General features: G+C 46.2%; 1 protein-coding gene across 7 annotated transcripts in view; it reads left to right on the top strand.

Annotated features, from left to right (window-relative positions):
• VIPR2 (vasoactive intestinal peptide receptor 2) overlaps positions 1 to 19710 on the top strand; it is a 109475-nt gene that overhangs the window by 64821 nt on the left and 24944 nt on the right. For 3 of the 7 annotated variants that reach the window (XM_007983668.3, XM_007983666.3, XM_073009583.1), the window contains one exon: positions 12012 to 12109. The exons of the other annotated variants lie outside the window; for them this stretch is intronic. In XM_007983668.3, the coding sequence (XP_007981859.1) occupies positions 12012 to 12109 (98 nt within the window). The remainder of the gene's footprint in view (positions 1 to 12011; positions 12110 to 19710) is intronic. 7 annotated transcript variants of the gene reach the window in all.

Below are 19710 nucleotides of genomic sequence, written 5' to 3'. Positions count from 1 at the left end.
ATAATTTCCTTCTTCTTGCTTTCCTTGTTTTATCATTTTTCTGGCTTCTTTAGTTGAATGCTTTATTTTTTAATTAACAAAGGTATTTAAGGCTCTTATTATGCCACTGATCAGTTTTGACAATGTTTTGAAACGTTACCATTTTCTCTTTTTCAGATGTTTACTGTTTTTCTAGTTTTAATTTTATTTTTGAGTTTATTTGGAAAATAAGTTGACTGTTAATTTTCTTGCTCTTTAAAATTTTATAATCATAGGTGTCATTCTGCAAGCTTTAGAGACATGGGACTCTGGATTTTGTTGCTAGTCTAGCAATGTGTGTTTTCTTACCTGCCAGTGCCATCATGCCTTCATCCAGCAGGTGCTGCAGGGTTCCCGGCTGTGCTCTGTGCAGTGTGACTGCACTTTTTGTGGCTACTTTGTATATTATGAATTCCAGTTTACCAGAAGTCTCCTCTGGATCTAAAGTTAAAGAGAAAACTCTTCGCACCTGTTCTCCTCTGAACAGTCTTTCTAATATGGATGGGTTCACTCATTACTGCTGAACTGAACTCCTGTTCTGGACAAGGCGGAGGCCTGGGCCTTGGGATGAGGCTGGTGGGGCTGTGGGTCCGAGCTCCAGGCACAACTGAGGAACAATGAAGAGCAGAACGCAGTGCCCATGGAAAAGCCAGTGCCAGGGAGACGCTCAGAGTAAAGATTCTCTCTAAAGGCCCCAAATGGGGATAGCACTCTCTGAGGGGTCCAAGGCCAAGGGTCTGCCTGGGGACCCAGAAGGAAGGAAGCCAAGATGGGAGGCTAAGCCCAGGAAGGTTCTGGAGTCCAGAGGTAGAGGCCTCCTAGGAAGAGACCCTCTGTGCAGTTCCTGAAACTGCTGAGCTGGCTTGGCCACCTCAGTCAAGATAAACTTAACCTCACATTGAAAATGGAGAAGTGTGCACAGTTACTCATGACCATGTTCTAAAATTGGTGCTTATTACAGGAGGTTGAATGAATGTCTGTGCAACCCAGAAAAACCTTAGAAGTTGGTCGACCCACCTCTTGCAACACGGTAACCTGGTGGTTTTCTTGTGAGTTGCCTAATGTTTTTAAAAACTGACTACGGGAAGGATTTCTTGCTAGTAATGACCTGTGTGGTAAAGCCACAGTCAGCCAGTCTCTGGGCACGCCATTTTGCATGCTGCTGGGCCACACTGTTGAGGGTCTGATAGGACCTTCCCACCTGTGTGTGCTTCAGCACTCACCACACAGTCTGCTTTGCTTCCCCAAGGCCTTAATGGAGGCAGTTTGCAAGAAACCAAATAAGCCTTCTTAAATGATTGAAAGCACGGGATGTGTAAAATCAAAACCAGCTTTAAGCAAACTAACATAATTTGAAATGTAGACCTTTCTATTCTTCTAGTGAAGACAAACACAAATTTTAATTCATATTCATCTCATTTTCTAGCTCATTTATTGTCTTCTGGGACAGTTCCCAAAAAAAGTTCCTGTGGTTAAATACGAGCCGAGTGACTTGTGGGGACCTTCTGTCAGTCACTGCCATGTTTCCCACAATGCCTTACATGGTGTCTGCATCCTATTAAGCGTCCATGAATGTCCTGGATAGAATGAATTAAGTTAACCAAGGATACCAAACACATTCAGCAAGAAACACAAATCTTATATGAGAAACTGAGGATAAACAACTCCCATCACAAATCATCCCAAAATGCTAAATAAAAGATAACAATGATACTTTAAAATGTGAAGCTGGGATTTCAAGAGAGTAAAAAAATCTTAAAAAAAAAAAAAGAGTGGAGAACCAGAGTGACAGCGGTGGCTGGGCCCTGCGGCATGTGCAGAGTCCTCCGTTCAGTCCTGGATGCAGGGGTGGCTGCTTGGAATCTGACTCCGGAACAGCAGGGAAAGTTGCCTTATATCCGTTTGCTTTCCATGAAGATTTGTAAAGTCCTTCCCAGAAATCTCACCATGGATATGCTCTCCTAAAAGGCAACTTCCTTTTTACCCTCGGCACAGAAGCCCTGAGCTGAGGCTTTGGCATAGGCTGTTGCTGAGTGGGCAGCACTGGGGGGTACTGGGCAGAGCAAACAGGTTCTGTCTGGAAGGAAAAGTCCACCAGACCTCACAAAATTCCCATGGGTAAACTCCAAACATGAGCTCACATTCCAGGTTGACAAACTACAGAAGGAAAAAGCACCATGAACAAGAATCAGCCAATGACAGACAGTAAAATTACACCCAATCTTCAGCTCAGGAAATCATCAGGCACCAAAAGGAAATAAATGCATTTAAAATGTTTTTTAAAAGGGGGATCTGGGGGTGAAAGTGTGAACCAGAAACAAGATACTCTAAAAAGTATGGGTTAGATAAGTTTCCCTTATTTGGGGGGAAAAATGGAGCAGGTGCATTAAACAGCACATTAGACACAATGCAAAGAGGGTTCTGGACCAGGAAGGATCTATACAAAGAAACTACCCCAGGTGCAGGCAGAGAGAGGGACAGAAAACAACAGGATCGGAGACCAGGACTGCCCAAGGCTAGTCGCAGGCTTAGTAGAGGTTTTCCAGAGTTTTTGTGAGGCTCCAATCCTCAGATTCGGAAAGCCTGAAGACCCTAAATATGGTGAATAAAAGGAAATATCCAGTCAGACAATTGTGGTGGGTCTGGGAAGTTCTGGAGACAAGAGATGGATTCCGCACACATAAGGAGGAGTGCAGCAGGTGCACTGTTGTCCAGGGCCTACAGCCGCTCGTTCCCAGGAGTACATACCTGGCCAGACTGCACGCGAATTCCAGAAAGCAGGGACTAGCAGGGTCCCCAGCCAGCAGCCCTCACTCAGAGCGCCTGGAGAAGGTAGTTCAGGGGAAACTGGACACAGGAGGAAGAACTGAAACTCAGGAAGAAAAAGTGAGCAGTAAGAAAGGCCCCCATGAGCCCTGAGCAGAGTCGCTGAGGCAGTAGTGAAACTGGAGACAGGTGGAGCGGACACTGCACAGCCAGGAGCCGGCAGGAAGATGGAAACCCCGCGAGGAGTACCTGCAGATTAAGGCTGCCCAGTGAGGTACAGGAACCAGAACGGTTCACGCAGCTCAGCGAACCCTAAGGCCATGGTGCTGTACAGCCCAGAGATAGGGGCCTGCCGGCACTTGCTGAGATTTTATTCCTTTGCAGTTCTCTTTCTGCTGTTTGTTAGTGCTACCTGTCTTCCTTATGTCGTTTTCTATGCTTTTGGTAGGTTTGAAACGTACCATTTTCTGACTGTTTAGTCTGAACTCTGATCACAAGATAATTGGTGAAGAGCGGCCATTACACTCTGGTCCCCGTGGGAATGTCTCAGAAAGGAAACTGTAAAGGGAACAGTGGCCTCAGTCACAGCTGTGGAGACGCCTTCAGAACCCTCCTCAGCCCCTGCCTTCTTTCCGAGGCCATGCTGTTGTACCTGCCGTTCAGAAGCACCACTCTTGCAATGAACATCACAGCCTTCGACGGCGGGATCTGCTTTCTCCCTCACACTCAGGCCTGCCCTGGCTCCGGCAGGCTTTGTCATGGGTGCCAGGGCTGTCTGCGCTGACTTTAGAATTGAACAAGAGAATAGAGAATCCACTTCTAAACACACACGCTGTGGAACACAGAAGGCTGGCTGTGTGGGAACCCTCTTCCTCAAGGCTACTGACGGTGTTCTAGGGGAAAGAGCGCTGGGTTTGAGGTCAGATGGCTTTGCTGTTAATGCTGAGTGTGCATGATTTCTCTGACAGATTTTAATTAGTTCTATTCCCCTTAAAGGAAAAACACGTGAAAAGAGAGGGGCTGTTTTTTTAAAGGGCCTTGAGTTCCAGGGGCAAGAACCCTGTGGCAGGCTGACTCTCCCCTCTCGGAAGTGAGGACCTGCTGCTTCGGGTCTTAGCGCACTGTCTACACACTGGGGGGTGGGGTTAGTAATACTCACATCTAAGGCCAGGTTCTAGAATGTGCTTGATATTTTCAGTAAACACACCATTGGTCTCAGTGTTTTTAAATTTCTGAGCCAGTTGCTGTTCACTTCTGAAGTTGGTTTTTAAATTTCTGAGCCAGTTGCTGTTCACTTCTGAAGTTGGTTGTGGGCAGCTCCCTGAGCTTGGCATGCAGGAGCCGCAGCCTGGCTTGCTCAAGGACCTCTACAGAGAGGGGCTAGCTGCCCTCGCAGCACCTGGCCTTCCTGCCTTGATGATGGCTCTGCCCAGCCACAAACCATTGCAAGTGACAGCAGCAAAGTACCTGCTTCTTTTTGGCAAGCCCAACTGATAGCCTTGAACTTATGAGATTATCTTTTGCCCTTCTCCTTGGCCTTGACCAGATCTTGGGTCAAGGGAAATAACTTGAAGGTCTTGCAAATCCTTGTTTCCAACATCAGTGCTGGAATTAACTTCTGCTGTGACCCAGCCGCTCCCTGGAGTTGCAGCTGTTAGTTTAGGCCCTTTCTGCTCATGAACACTTCCTGCTGGATTATTCTTTTTTTCTAGTAGGAAATCATGGTGTTTTTAGAATCGTGTAATGATCAGAGCGATTGCACATTCTTGAGATTTAAAATACCCACATCGAGCGGAGCATTTTCTTGTTGCAAGAAAATTTGAAAGCATTGAGCTCATGGGATGCGTGTAGCTTCCAGGTGTCAGGCTAGCATCAGCTCCTCATGCACCCAGGTTCTGGGCCACTGGTGGAAAGGTTAGTGCTGTTCAAACAGATCATGCTTTATAAGTTCTGGGCATTACCCATGGACCAGCCCCCACACCCCTAGAATCCAGAGCTCTGTGTTGGGAATAAATCCTACAGCTGCACAACAGAGGCGATGACTTTCAAATGGGTCAGATCATCTGCTTGGCTGCCCTTTATGTGAGACTGGAGAATACACACATGCAAAAGCTGATTAACAGAGTGAAGGTGCTCATGTGGGTGAATGGTGGTCATATGGTCTCTGTGCCAACAGAACTGTCTACACTGATGGGAATGTTCTTTATCTGCTTTGTCCAGTGTGGCAGCCACTGGCCACATGTGGCTTTGAGCAGCCTACGGCTGGTGCAACTGAGTCACTGGCATGTCAATTTTATGTAAGTGTAATTAACTTAGCTTTCAGTCTCCGCACATGGCAGGCACGTGTTGGAGAGTGCCAGTACCCACTCACAGGAGAGTTCCACTCAGTGTGGATCTCAGTTTTCCTACTGAGGTTTAAGGGAAAAAAAAAAAATCCCCTTCTAAAACTGTATTAATTACATTAGTTTCCCAGATCAAAATTGATGTCAATCTTAATTACCTGAACAATTTAAGGAGTTATACTAACGAATGTAGTCTTCTTGCTAAATATTTATCAGTATTGTCTTTCTAAAATGTGTTAGCCCACCATTGAGGCTTTGTAAGTAGTAATGGGCATAGGGAAACTTTCCTTGAAACATCATCACTGGGCTCTAGTTCTCGCACCACAAAGATGCAGGGAGTGGAAGCAATTCAGACAAATCTGCTTGGTCCACCAAGCCATCCCAGAGCAGAGGCTGTCCAACTAGGCCGAGTGGCCTCCTAGAATGCCATGGAAGGGTTTGGGAGCAATTGTCCTGGAATCCACGGGATGGTGCCCTGAATCCCACAGAATGTGCAGGAGCAGGCATCCTGCAATCCCACAGATGGTGTGGGAGCAGGCATCCTGGAATCCCACGGACACTGCTGGAGCAGACATCCTGGAATCCCATGGACACTGCTGGAGCAGGCATCCTGCAATTCCATGGACAGTGCGGGATCAGGCATCCTGCAATCCCATGGAGGGTGTGGGAGCAGGCATCCTGGAATCCCACGGACACTGCTGGAGCAGACATCCTGGAATCCCACGGACACTGCTGGAGCAGACATCCTGGAATCCCACGGACACTGCTGGAGCAGACATCCTGGAATCCCATGGACACTGCTGGAGCAGGCATCCTGCAATTCCATGGACAGTGCGGGATCAGGCATCCTGCAATCCCATGGAGGGTGTGGGAGCAGGCATCCTGGAATCCCATGGACGCTGCTGGAGCAGGCATCCTGGAATCCCACAGACAGTGCAGGAGCAGGCCCCTAAAGGAAAACCTGCCCCAGCAGCCCTCTTTTAATCTCTAACACATGTTGGGTTAAATGAATTTGCTTCACCCGCGTTTTCTGTCTCAGGGGAGGTCAAACCTCACAGCTCTGTGCTGTGTGTGGCTTCTTTCATTCCCTAAATGCAATGTGTGGGTCAGCCCTGAGCACTCTGTAGTGGACACTGTGGTCGAGAATGCAACCACAGGTGGGCCAGGGGCACCACAGAGAAACCAGGGTACTTTCTGGGTGGAGGGTTCCTGAGACAGGACGAGCAAAGCGCTTTCAGTAACTGTGTCCCTGATGTCTTCTCATTTCTTGTGCGATCTCAAGTTCTAAAACCTTAGTGTTGAAAAATTTTCCTGGTCATTCTGATGGTCTTTTTATGGGGATTGTAGTTCATAAAAAATGTTATTGTACATGCAAGGAACAGTGTGTCGATTCGGGATTCAAACAGGACACTGCTGGCACATGCCAAGGATAAAACTGAAAAGAGCTTAAATGCAGAGAATCCTTACAGAGGTCTGGGCAGTCAAGGAGCCCTGTGAGAACTGTGCAGCCTCCACTCTCCAGCCACAGGAAGCCAGAACCCTGGCCAGAGGGGCAGGGAAGGGACCCCAGACACCAGGGCTTGGCAAGAGCGGTATTTTGAGCAGCCAAGGAGGGCCAGAGCCTGGGGTGGGGGGCAGAACCCGGGGTGACCACCCTCCTGCCCCCGTCTCCTGCAGGTGCCTCCTGCAGCAGCCACTGCAGGGGAGGGGAGGGAGGGAGATGGGCAGGCAGAGGGAACAGCAGCATGACGCTGTCCAAGGCTTTCTAAATCCAGGGGTCGGGGTCCTAGAACAACTCAGAAACACAGACACATCCAGACACTTCCTTCAGCTCTCAGATCTTCCACTCCCCCAGGGATCAGGCCTTTAGGAGAGCCAAGAAAGCCTTAGTTCAGGAGGAATCATGTGGAGTTCCGACACCGTTTTGTGATTTCCGCCCTCCTAGCTTTCAGGGCGCCGTGCAGTGGGCCCGCCATGGCTCCAAGGCTCACGGAGTTCCCACTGCCTGCTTCTGGAAGGTCCGCAGGTTCTCAGTATAGGTGGAGATGCAGAGTCTACGCGGGGAACATCAGGCCCCTGCAGAGCTGGGAGAGGAGCTTCCTCCACACCGTATCAAAGCCTGTCTTGCCAGGCATGGAACCCCAGGCCTCCAGGTGAGGCCTCTGCAAGGACTTAAAGAGGGAGGGTCGGTGCCCCAGCACACAGCTGTGCACGGGCAGCCCCGGGGCCACGTGATGCCAGACTGGGGTGAAAGCCGGGCCAGCAGAGGGTCCTGGATCTGCCTCGGGACTGGACACTGACCAGCAGGACTCACTCAGCACCAACTGCTCGGCTGCGAGAGAGCAGCCTGGCCGGCCTCTGTCCCACTGCATCCAGGACCCAAACCCAGGCCTCTGCGCTCCCGCTGCTGCCGACCTCGAAGCCCCGCCCGACAGCGGGTGGCTGCCGCCACCTTCAGCGCAACACCCAGCTCGGCGCCCCCACTTGAGACCACAATTCTGGTCTCGACCATTTTCACCCCGCCGGAATCCTCACTCATAACGAACCCGGGCGCTGCTGACTCAGGAGCCGCCGAGTCCACTCGGTCTCCGTCTCTTCCTGCCACGGTCCGTCCCGGAGGGCTCTGCACAGAGGGGCAGCCGGGGGTCCTCCGTGGACCAGCTGGAGCCCACTGGGCCCAGGTGCAGGGTCGCCTCAGCCAGGCCCCAGCGGCTTCGGGACAGGGGACCCGGCCTCCTGGGAGACGCGGGAAGAAGGCGCCCTCCGGCCTCCTGGGAGACGCGGGAAGAAGGCGCCCTCCGGCCTCCTGGGAGACGCGGGAAGAAGGCGCCCTCCGGCCTCCGGGGAGACGCGGGAAGAAGGCGCCCTCCGGGCCCTGCGCGTGGGGCCGCCCCTCCCCCACCTCAGAAGCCGCATCGCCTCCTTTCTGCTCCCTCCGCGCCCACCCACGCCGGGCGCGGCTCCTCAGTCCAGAGTCACTTGAGGCGTTTTTGTCACTGAATTTCTTGCGAATGGCCGCGGCCTCAGTGCTGCAGGGGGCTCAGTGCTGCCGGGCCTCAGTGCTGCCTCAGCCTGAAGAAGCCTCAGGGGACGCCTCTGGCCCAGACCTTCCTGTTGAACCCCAGCAGGGTGTGGGCACCTGGTGCTCCGCGCCCCCCGGGCCCCGCCAGGCCACCCAGATCCCGCCAGGACCCACAAACCCCACCAGGCCCCCCAGATCCCGCGAGGCCCTCAGACCCGCCAGGAACCCCAGATCCCGCCAGGACCCCCAGACCCGAGCCCGAGGCTGGCGCTGCTCTCCCACCTCCCGGCCGCTGAGGCTGCCGCTTGTCGGGGCTCGGGCTGAAGCCTTGGGGCGTCCTCGCCCTGTTTTCCTCCCATCTCCGTCGGGAAGGCCCGCGGGCCCCGCCATCAAGTCACTGTTGGGATCTGACCCGTTCTCGCCTGCTTCACACCCGCCGGCGCCCCATGGCCGCACCGCCGCCGGAAGACCCCACACCTCGCCCCCTGCAGGGCCCTCAGGACCCGGCTCCCCAAGACCAGGCTCCTCAGGACTGGGCTCCTCTAGAGGCTCCAGGCTTCCCGCCCTCCCGCCATCATCCGCTCCTGACGCGGCCGCCGCTCCCTCCCACGGGGGCCCCAGAGCCGTTGCGCCTCCCGCTGCAGCGCGTCCGACCCGGCCTGGCTTCTCCGCACAGCCGCGCGCCGCGCTTGACCCGGGACTCCGCCCGGCTGGGACTCCGCCCGGCTCGCCCTCCCGCTGAGTGTGAGACCCCCAAGGCCGCCATTCCTGCTGTCGGCTTCTCACACGTTCTCAACCCTGGTGGGCGCCGGTTGAATGAGAGAAAGAGTGGAAGAATGGATTATTTTTCACTTTTTTCCCTTTTTTGTGTGTATGTGTGTGTGTGTGTCAGGTCCTTGCTGTGTCACCCAGGCTGGAGGGCAGTGGCGCGATCACAGCTCAGGCAGCCTCCACCTTCCCGGCTCAGGCGATCCTCCCACCTCAGCCTCCCCAGTAGCTGAGGACCACAGGCACAGGCCACCACACCCAGCTAATTATTTTTCAATTTTTTTAGAGACGAGGGTCTCATTCTGTTGCCCAGGCTGGCCTCAAATTCCTGGGAGCAAGCAATCCTCCCACCTCGGTTTCCCAAAGTGCTGGGATTGCAGGTGTGAACCACCAAGCCCAGCCTTTTTTTTTTTTTTTTCCAACTTTTATTTTAGATTCGTGGGGCACATGTGCAGGCTTGTTACCTGGACATATTTCATGATGCTAAGGTTTGCGGTCTGACTGGTCCCGCCACCCAAGTACAGAGCATAGTACCCAACAGTTAGTTTTTCAACCCTTGCCCCCTCCCTCCGTTTCTCCTCCCTGAGTACCCAATGTTTTGTTCCCACTTATGAAAACATTTGGTATTTGGTTTTCTGTTTCTGTGCTAATTGGCTTAGGATGATGGTCTCCAGCTGCCTCCATGGTGCTTCAAAGGATGTGATTTCAGTCTTTGTGGCTGCATAGTATTCCATGCTCTATATGTACCAGTCCAGTCCACTGTCGATGGGGACGTATTGATTCCATGTCTTTGCTTTGTGAATAGGGCTGTGCTGGGCATGTCTTTTTGGTAGAATGATTTCTGTTCCTTTGGGTTTATACCCAGTAATGGTATTGCCAGGTTGAATGGTAGTTCTAAGTTCTTTGAGAAATCAGCAAACTGCTTTCCACAACAAAGTGAAGGTGGTGGTTACATGATGTGAGGGTGGCTGATAGGTGAGGTGAGTGTGGGTTAGGTAAGGTGCAGTCTGTGGTTAGGTGAAGGGAATATGGGTTAGATGAGTTCAGAGTGGTGGTTAGGTGAAGTGAGGTTAGTGGTTAAGTGAGGTGAAGATGGGTTCCGTGAGGTGAGGGTCGTGGGTAAGTGAAGTGAGTATGGGTTGGATGAATTGAGAGTGGTGGCTAGATAAGGCGAGGAGAGTGGTTAGGTGAGATGAAAGTGGTTGTTAGGTGATGTGAGGGTGGCAGTTAGGTGAGGAAAGAGTTATGGCTAAGTGAGGTGAATATGGTGGGTAAGTGAAGTGAGTGTGGGTTAGATGAGTTGAGAGTGCTGGTTAGGTGAGGTGAGAAGAGTGGTTAGGTGAAGTGAAGTTGATTGTTAGGTGAAGTGAGATGGTGGTTAGATGAAGGAGATGGTTAGATGAGTTGAGAATGGTGGTTAGATGAGGTGAGGGTCATGGTTAGGTAGAGTATAAATTAGATGAGACTTGTAATTAGGTGAGGTGAGGGTGGTGGTTAGATGAGGTGAAGGGGTGGCTAGGTGAGGTGAGGGTGGTGGTTAGGTGAAGTGAGTATGGATTAGGTAAGTTGAGAGTGGTGGTTAGGTGAGGTGAGGGTAGTGGTGAGGTGAGGTGAAGGTGGTGATTAGGTGAGGTGAGGTTAGTGGTTAGGTGAGGTGAGGATGGTGGGTAAGTGAAGTGAGTATGGGTTGGATGAGTTGAGAGTGGTGGCTAGATAAGGTGAGGAGAGTGGTTAGGTGAGATGAAAGTGGTTGTTAGGTGATGTGAGGGTGGCAGTTAGGTGAGGTAAGAATTATGACTAAATGAGGTGAATATGGTTGAGAATGGTGGTTAGATGAGGTGAGGGTCATGGTTAGGTGGAGTATGGGTTAGATAAGACTTGTGGTTAGGTGAGGTGAGGGTAGTGGTTGGGTAAAGTGATGTGATAATTAGGTGACGTGAGAGGGTGGTTAGGTGGTAGTTAATGACATCTTCTCATGAGTGGAGTCAGGAAGGATGAGGAATAGCAAGGAAGAGGGATCTGGCCAGGACTACTCTGTGCTCTTTTCTGAGCTGTCCTAAGTAAGCAGGGCCGAGGTTACCAAGAAGAGATTCCTGTAATGCAAAGTAAATGGGTTAATACATTCTAAATAATGATTAAACAGTAAAGTTATAATTAAGAGCCCGACTAATAAACAAGAACATAACTTTTTGAGTTTTGCCTTGAATTTTGTATTGTAAAATAACAGTGAGGTTCGGGTGTACTTACTTAGGACCTCTTGGCAAAAATAAAATTCATCATGTAAGCACACATGGATTGTTTCCCTCTTTATTTTATAGGAATTAGCTTTATCAAGAAAATGCAGACCAGGAAGCAGCCTTTGGGAGTGGCGAGCTATGACGATGCCCTGCAGGTGTTGCTGGTTTTATCATGACCAGCACTGGTTTTCCTTCTAGAGGACCCAGTTCTTTTTGTATAGGATTCCCTGTTTTCATAGAACTCCCAGTGATTTTGCCACAGTGATGATCATGAATCCCTCCTGTGCCTGATGATTTCATGGAGATTAAAAGCATCAAGCCATGAACCTTGCTAAACCAAGAAATGTTAAGGAAATAAAATTCCCAAGATACTGCAGCTCAGCAGCTGGCTCTGGCTTAGGCAAGTACCTCTGTCTGGAGCACCTCACCCCGTGCCTGTAGGTCATAGTGTTTAATGTACTCAGACCTGTGTGTCCACTTGAGCTCATCCAGAAGTGTCAGAAAGCTAGATGTGCTGCCTCAGGGACGGACTGAGCTCTCTTTCTGAACTTAGCTCAGCGCTTCCTTCCTTTGCTTTTCCTGATGGTAGCGGGTCATGTTCCCTTCAGACAGAGGTGCTTTACGGGAACCATCCAAAGTCATTCATGATGAATTATAAGAAAAAAGTAGAGGTTCTGAAAGGTGGGGGTCATTTTTTGATTCAAAATGGAGGTGGAATTATAAAGTGAGACTGTCTTATGCCTTCCAGCAGGCAAGAGTCCTTCATGGACAGAGCTCAGGGCTGGATGTTGGAACCGTTCCTGTTGTCTGGTGCTGCTGGTCACCCTCAGCTTACAGATCCATTTTCTTTCTTTATAGATCACGTTTTATATTCTGGTGAAGGCCATTTACACCCTGGGCTACAGTGTCTCTCTGATGTCTCTTGCAACAGGAAGCATAATTCTGTGCCTCTTCAGGTAAGGAGCAGAAATTAGTAATTCTGCAAAGAATACAAGACAAGCAGTTTCCATTTAGGGCTTCTAGGCGCCACCCAGCCTGGAGCCCTCTGTGTGCTAAGCCAATAAGACTCCCTTGGAGAATGCTGGCGTGAAATATAATGTTAACATTTACATTTTTATTTAAATACTCTGCATTTATTATGTAAAGACATAATGCTGACCTTGGATAGGAATTCAGCTCAGCTATCATTTATTAAATACTTAGCCATTATGCAAATGCATGGAAAATACAGAAGAAATATGATCTCGCCCTTGCCATCCAGAAGCTTCTGTGTTTTGGCTGTAGGTGCTCTATTAGAGATGCTGCGATGTGTTTAAGAGCATGAAGGTGGAGTCAGACTGTCTGGGCTCAAATCCTGGGTCAGTCTCTTAGCAGCTGTGTGACCTCGGACAAAGTACTTAACCTGTCTGTGCTTCTGTAACATGTGGAGACTAAGAAGCCCCCTTCAGAGGGCTGTTGTGAGAACTTGATGTGTCGGTAGATGTGAAGGGCTTAGCATGGCACTTGAGGCTGTGATGAGGGCTTATTAAATGCTGCCCACTCTTCCCTCGCAGTGAGGTGAGATGGCCCCTGCCCACCTGCATCTTTAGTGGGTCTCTTGGTAACTAATGATGACATTGTACAGATGATTTGACCAATCAAATCATTGTTTGCTTTTGGTTGAGGGTAGAGGTTTTGGTCCCAGAACAGTAGTTTCTCTATAGGAAGAGCTCATTGGTGAATTAGGATTAAATCTACCTTACATATCATTAGCACTAAATAAAATGAAGGGTATTCAGCTTACTCTATGTATCAATCACTACATATTTTATTTCTCTTTGCTAAAATGTAATCCAAATGTTTGCCAGTATGTCAGATAAAATCAATGATATAACAAATGGAATGTTTCTAGACCCTAACAACAGTCCATTAGGAGATCCATACTTGGAAGTAAAATAAACAAGTTAGGAGTGGTTGAGAATCCAGCTAAGAAACCCAGCAAATGTAATTGAGTTATGCTTTTTATTGTTCAGGCATCTCAACTATGGTTGGTAATTCTCAGAAACAATAAGTCTACCTTTAATACAGGGCTGCACTTTGAAAAGTGTGAGGAAGGCCTATCATATTCTAGTTATTTTTAAAAGCTGGTACAATATTAATATTTGTTCTATTATACTCTATATTTTACAGAGTATAATATTTTACTATATATGTTTAAATTTTCAAGTTGCTAAAGAGAAGAAAGAGAGGAAAACTTTAAGGAGGTAAGCTGACCCAGGGTAATTAAATCTGAAAATTTTATCTTATTTTCCTATATTGAACAATCCTTATTTTTTATACACATCCATTTCCTTCACATATTTAATTAGGCAACCCAAGAGCATTGGGAATTATCCCGCCTATGAACACTGATCCTTTAGGACACAGAACACACTCCTCCATCTGTGGGCATCCTTAGTTACCTGCGTGTGGAACTTCTGAGCTGAAAAAAGTGCATGTCTATGTTGGATGTCATTCTGCTGGTGGCCACGTGTGTGATGTTTGCAGGAAAAAGCATCCAGAGCTGGTGTGCATCTCTCGACTTGGGGCTCATCCCACGTCCTTCTGTCAGAAGCAGGGTCCAGTGCCACTTCTTGAGAGCTGTGAGAGTCTGTGGATTCTAAAGTCTGAATTATAAAAATAACGTGATCCATTGTCTCAGTAATTATACCCAGGAAGCAGAATGCTTTGCCGGCATTGAACATTTCTTCTCGAAAATAGCCCCATAAGCCAAGAAAGCCTTCAGTAGCCATGTTCTTACTTTATACGCGGGAAATGGAGCTACTTATTTCTTAGAACAAGTCCCAAAGTGCAGTGTTGACTCTCACAACAAATACATGACCAGCTTTGTGGGGGAGTCATCCTATGGTGACAGCTGCCCCTATGACCCAGGGACTGACAGAGACGGCTCCAGTCCGTGTCAGTCCAGCAGGGACCACAGCACAGTTGCTTCTCAAACAACACAGGTTTGAACTGCATGGTCCACTTCTTTGAGAATGTTTTTCAATACGGTCAGCCCTCTTTATCGACAGATTCAACCACAGATCAGAAATATAGGCTATTCAGGATGAGAAGCCTGCAGATACGGAGGGCCAGCTGCATGTATCTGTGGGTCCTGAAGGGCCAAATGTGGGAGTTGCACATTCATGGATTTTGGCATGGGGTAAAGGGGCAAGGTTGGGGGAGGGCGATTGGACCCAATCCCCTGTAGACACCGAGGGACAGCTGTAACTGCTACCATGCACCATGCCAAGTACTTTACAGATGTTAGCATCATCAGGTAAGTACTGACACTGACCCAGTTTCTCCAGGTGGAGAGTGTAGCCCCAGGAAGGTCACTGGACATTGCAGGTTGCTGAGCTGGTGCATGCAGAGCCTTGATTTCAACCCAGGCTCTCATCACTGCAGCCTGCACCTCTGTCTCTGTCAGATGGACGTGGCCTCCAAAATCCTTTCCCACCATTGCTAATGAGCAGACTCCTGTCCTCCCCCTTTCCAGAAGCCACACTTTCTGCTACCTCCATTGCCCATTGGCAGATCCACACATGGAAGTGAAAATTTAAAATGAACAGTGAGTAATGAAGAATATCACTGAGAAACCCAGCAAACGTGTGTTTGGATGGCTTGCTAACTGGACCAAAAGCGTGCTCATCTCTGAGCGATGGCTGTGAGTGCCAACCCCACTCCACAGAAACACATACGGTGGGAGAGAGAGGGAAGGAGAAAAAGAAAATAAGAGAGGGAAAAAGGTGATTTGGAGAGATAAACGCAGCCAATGAGATAATCAGTGGGAAGCGAAATGGCACTGGTGGGGGACATTTGCCTTCTGAGGAAAGGGCGTTGAGGAAAGAAGCCAGAGGGAGCAGCACAGGTGCGTGAGCCTGGTGCAGTGGCCATGCAGCTTTGGAATTGCTCCCAAGAGACCAAGAAAATTCAGAGTGTGTTTACAATTCTTTGCTTACTAAGGCTCTGTGGCAGTGTTACATATGCTAAAATAAACATTTGCTAATGCAGTACACATTCAGAACGCATGTTTACCAAGCGCACACAGCACCAGATTAAGATGTGGGGCACGACTCTCACCAGGGACCCAGCAGCCACCCTGTGTCCACCCCACCTCCCTTCTGAAAAGCAGCCGTTATTCACAGTTCTGGCACCGGAGACAACTTTTCTCTCTTTTTGAAAACGTTACCTCGGAATCATGCGAAAGGAACTCCTGGTCTCTGGATTCTTTCACTCAGCATTTTGCAAGGAGGTTCATCCATGTTGTTGCATGTAGTTACCATGTTTTATTTTCTTGCTGTATAGTATTCCACTCAAAAAAATAATGTATTTATCCAATCAACTGTTCATGGACATATGGGTTACTCAGTTTGAGGCATAACAAATAATGCTGCTGTTATATTCTTAGTCATCATCTCATGCACAGATAGATGCACATGTTACTTTAGGTGTGTGTGTGTATATGTACACACATATTTACATTTGTGTTCATTTTATATTTACTGGTCATAGGCTATACGTAGAGTCAGTCTTCCTAAACACTGTAGATATGCTAATAGCTTGGTGGGATCATTATCCACATAGATATGTATCAAAGCATCAAAGTATACCCCATAAATATGTACAGTTACCGTGTGTCCACTAAAAATAAATAAATTTATAAAAAAGAAATGAATGCTGCCAAGTAATTTCCAAAGTGGTTACCAGTGTACACACCCACCAACAGTGCAGGAGGCTTCCATTTGTACCACACGCTTGCCTCCATTTGGTATTGTCCATTTTTAAGCCTTCAGCCACTCTTGTGGGTCTATAATAACATAAAATGGTGTTTTAATTTACATTTCCCTCATTTCCCTGGTGGAAAATGAGTTCATACATTTCAAAATCTTGCTTTTTTTGAAGTGCCATTTCAAAATGAGTTTGCTTATTTTTCTATTTGGTCTCTCCCTCTATTTAAGTCGATATTTAGGAGTCTTAGAGCCTTTCACTACGTATGAGTATTATGGATTTTGTCTCCAGCTCTGTGATTGGATTTAAGCTCTCTTCATGGTCTTTGGATAAACAGAAGCTCTTAATGTTAATGGAGCTCATTTAACATTTGTTTCTTTATGTCATTGTTTCTTGAGTCCTCTTAAGAAATCTTTGCCATGTTCTTTTTTTTTTTTATCATCTAGAGATGTTATTATTTTAACTTTTCATGTTTCTGTCCATAATCCACTTGGGATTTATTTCTGCTATGGTGTGAAGCAGGGTGAAGTTTCTTTAGGGCTTTCAGCATGTGTATCCCGTTGTCCAGGAGCGAATACAGGAAGGGGCTTCTGTGGCCTGCAATGCTTCTCTTCACAGAGCAGGCAGTGGCATGTGTGGGGCCTCGAGTCCCAGTTCTGTTGCTTTGGCCTTCTACCATTGCACTATTTCTGTTTATTATAATTTTCCTGCTTTTAATAAGTCTTTATTCCTACAAGTCCGAGTCCATCAACTCTTTTTTTTTTTTTTAATTAGGAAGAGCTTGGCCATTTGTACTTACATGTAAATTTTAAAAATCAACTCTTAAAAATGAACTTTTAATGTCAATTGCCATTTTGCAAAATCAGGCTGGATGCAGTGGCTCACGCCTGTGATCCCAGCACTTTGGGAGGCCAAGGCAGGATGATTGCCTGTGCTCAGGAGTTCAAGACAAGCCAGGACAACACAGGGAGACCCCGTCTCTACAGTTTCTACAACAAAATTTGAAATTAGCTGGCCGTGGTGGGCACTTGAGCCCAGGTTGAGGCTGCAGTGAGCCATGATCACACCGCTGCACTCCAGCCTGGGCAACAGAGCAAGACACTTTCTCTCAAAAAAAAAAAAAATTCTATTGCAATTTCATTTGGTATTGCATTATATCCGTAGATCAGCTTGGATAGACAGGACATCATTCTAATTTTGAATCTTCCAACCCGTGATCATAGTAGATCCTTCCATTTGTTTTGGTTTTCTTTAATTTCTCTCAGTGTTTTATGATTTTCTGAGTAGAAGTCTTATACATAATTTAATAGTCATTCCTAGGTATTTGTTTATGCTATTATAAATATTTTGTTAAATTCCGTTTCTAATTGTTTCTTGAAAAAGAATTGATTTTAGTATATTAATCTTGCTTCAGAAGCTGGGTACAGTGGCTCATGCCTATAATCCCAGCACTTTGGGTCAAGGCAGGAGGATCGCTTGAGCCCAGGAATTTGAGACCAGCCTGGGCAACAGAGTAAGACCCTGTCTCAGAAGGAAAAAAAAAAAAAAAAAACTCTTGCTTCAGCAACCTCACTAAATTCCTTTATGAATTCTTTGACTATTCCGTAAATTCACTTGGATTTTTCTATGTGTAATTCGTGCTGTTTGTGAAGTACAATGTTGAATAGAAGTGGTGATAGCAAACATTTTCTTATTTCTGAACTCAGAGTGAAAGCTTTCCATACTTCCCTATAAGCATAATGTTTGCTGTAGATATTTTGAAGATACCTTTTACCAAATTAAGAAAGTTTCTCTTAATTCCCAGTTTTCTGAGAGTGTTTAGTCATGAATGGCTTTTGAATTTTATCATGATTTTTATGTATATACATATGGTTTTTATCATTTGTTCATGTAATTTGAAATATTACATGGATAGATTTTCTAATGTTAAATCCACTTCTCATTCCTAAATTAACCCTATGTGGTTTTGATATATTATGTTTTTAATATATAGCTGAACTCAGCTTGCTAACATTTTGTTGAGAATTTTCGCGTCTACATTCATGAAATTGATCTATTGTTTTCCTTTCCCATGAGTCATTCTGGTAAGGTTTGGTGTTGGCCCATAAAGTGAAGAGGAAAGTGTTTTCTCTTTTCTATTTTTTGGAGCAGGTTAGTTTAGATAAGATGTTATATCTTCTTTAAATGCTTGGAAGAAGTCAACAGAAGAGCCAACAGGGCAGAGAGTTTTTTTGTGAGAAGGTTTTATTTGGCTGTTCAAAATTTCTAAACCAGATATAGGACTATTCAGACTCTGTTTCTTTGTATGTTAGTTCTGCTAAGTTGTACTTTTCAAGGAATTTGCCCATTTCATCAGTGTTTTCAATGTTCTGTTACATTTTTAATGTATGTAAGATCTATACAGGTCTCTGCTCCTTCAGTCCTGGTATTGTCAATTTGTGTTTTCTTTCTTTTTATCTTGATGTGTCTTACTGAATAAAGTGTTATCAATTTTATCAGTGGTTTCCAAGAACCAACTTTCAGTCCTCTGAAGTTCGTTGAGGCTTGCTTTTTGATCTGGCATGCCATCTGTTTTGGTAAAAGTTTCATTTTCATTTGAAAATAATGTAAATTATGCAGTTCTTGGTTATATGCTACATATATCATTCACACCCTTTTTTAATGTTATTTAATTATTCCAAATCTTTACTGATTGTTTTAACTGCTTTTTCTACCAGAACTGAAAGACATATATTTTTCTACCAATACTGAAAGACATGTATTAAAATCTCCAACTATAATTGTGGGCTTGTCTATTTGTCCTTTTAATTCTTTCACTGTTTACCATCTATATTTTAAGGCTGCGTCATTAGGAGTATATCAGTTTAAACTGCCAACGTGTAGTAATGTCCCCTACCTTAAAAATCTGCTTTGTCTGATATTGAAGATCATTATATTAGCTTTATTTTGTGTTTTCAAGTATATGGTTTTATGTGCTTTTATTTTCTACTTCCCTGTGTTTTATATTAAAGATATATATTTTATAAACTCCATTTAATTGGAATTTGTTTTTTGTCTCCAATCTTTATTTTTAAATGCAGCATTTTCGTACACACAGTCTACTTATGACAACTCTGAGTTCTAATCTACCTTTCATTTCTTTGCTTTCTAATTGTCTCAGCTGTTCTTTGTTGGTTTTGCACATATTCTTGTTTCTTTTGAATTGATCAAGTATTTTTATTTTTCCAGTTTTCTTCTCTCCTTTTGGATTGTTGTTATTCTTCTAGTTGTCACCCCAGATTCACAATAGGCATCATTTTCTCATGAGTTAACCTCCAGTAACTACTTTTACCACTTTCCAGTCAATTCAAGAATTTTACAACCTTTTAGCTCCATTTACCTCTAAGATGTTTTATGTTTTTGTCATGTATTTTAATTCCATATATAAATACTATTGTTGTTGTGTTAAAAGTCGCATTTACTTAGCGTTCCCCCAACATTTCTTTCTGGTGCTCTTCATTCTCCTGCATTTCGTATTTCCATCTGGGATCATTTTCCTACTGCAGGAAGATTTCCTTGTACTATTTCTCTCAGCACAGTCCCACCAGCAGTGAATTTTTATGAGTTTTGGTTGCTTGAAATCATTTTAATTTTGCCTTCATTTTTGAGGCTATTTTGGAGAGGATTGAATTCTGTTGGCAGTTATTTTCTTTCACCACATTAAAGATGTACGTCGTGACCTCTTCTGAAAAGTCAGCTGCTAGTGCAGCATTGTTCCTTTGAGGCAGTGTGTCTTTTTTTCTCTGAAGCTTTAAAGACTTTTTTCGGT

This window comes from Chlorocebus sabaeus, chromosome 21, assembly GCF_047675955.1.
Source record: "Chlorocebus sabaeus isolate Y175 chromosome 21, mChlSab1.0.hap1, whole genome shotgun sequence".
Taxonomy (NCBI): Eukaryota; Metazoa; Chordata; class Mammalia; order Primates; family Cercopithecidae; genus Chlorocebus; species Chlorocebus sabaeus.
The sequence above is the reverse complement of the archived record's forward strand: the minus strand, read 5'-3'. Positions and strand labels throughout refer to the sequence as shown.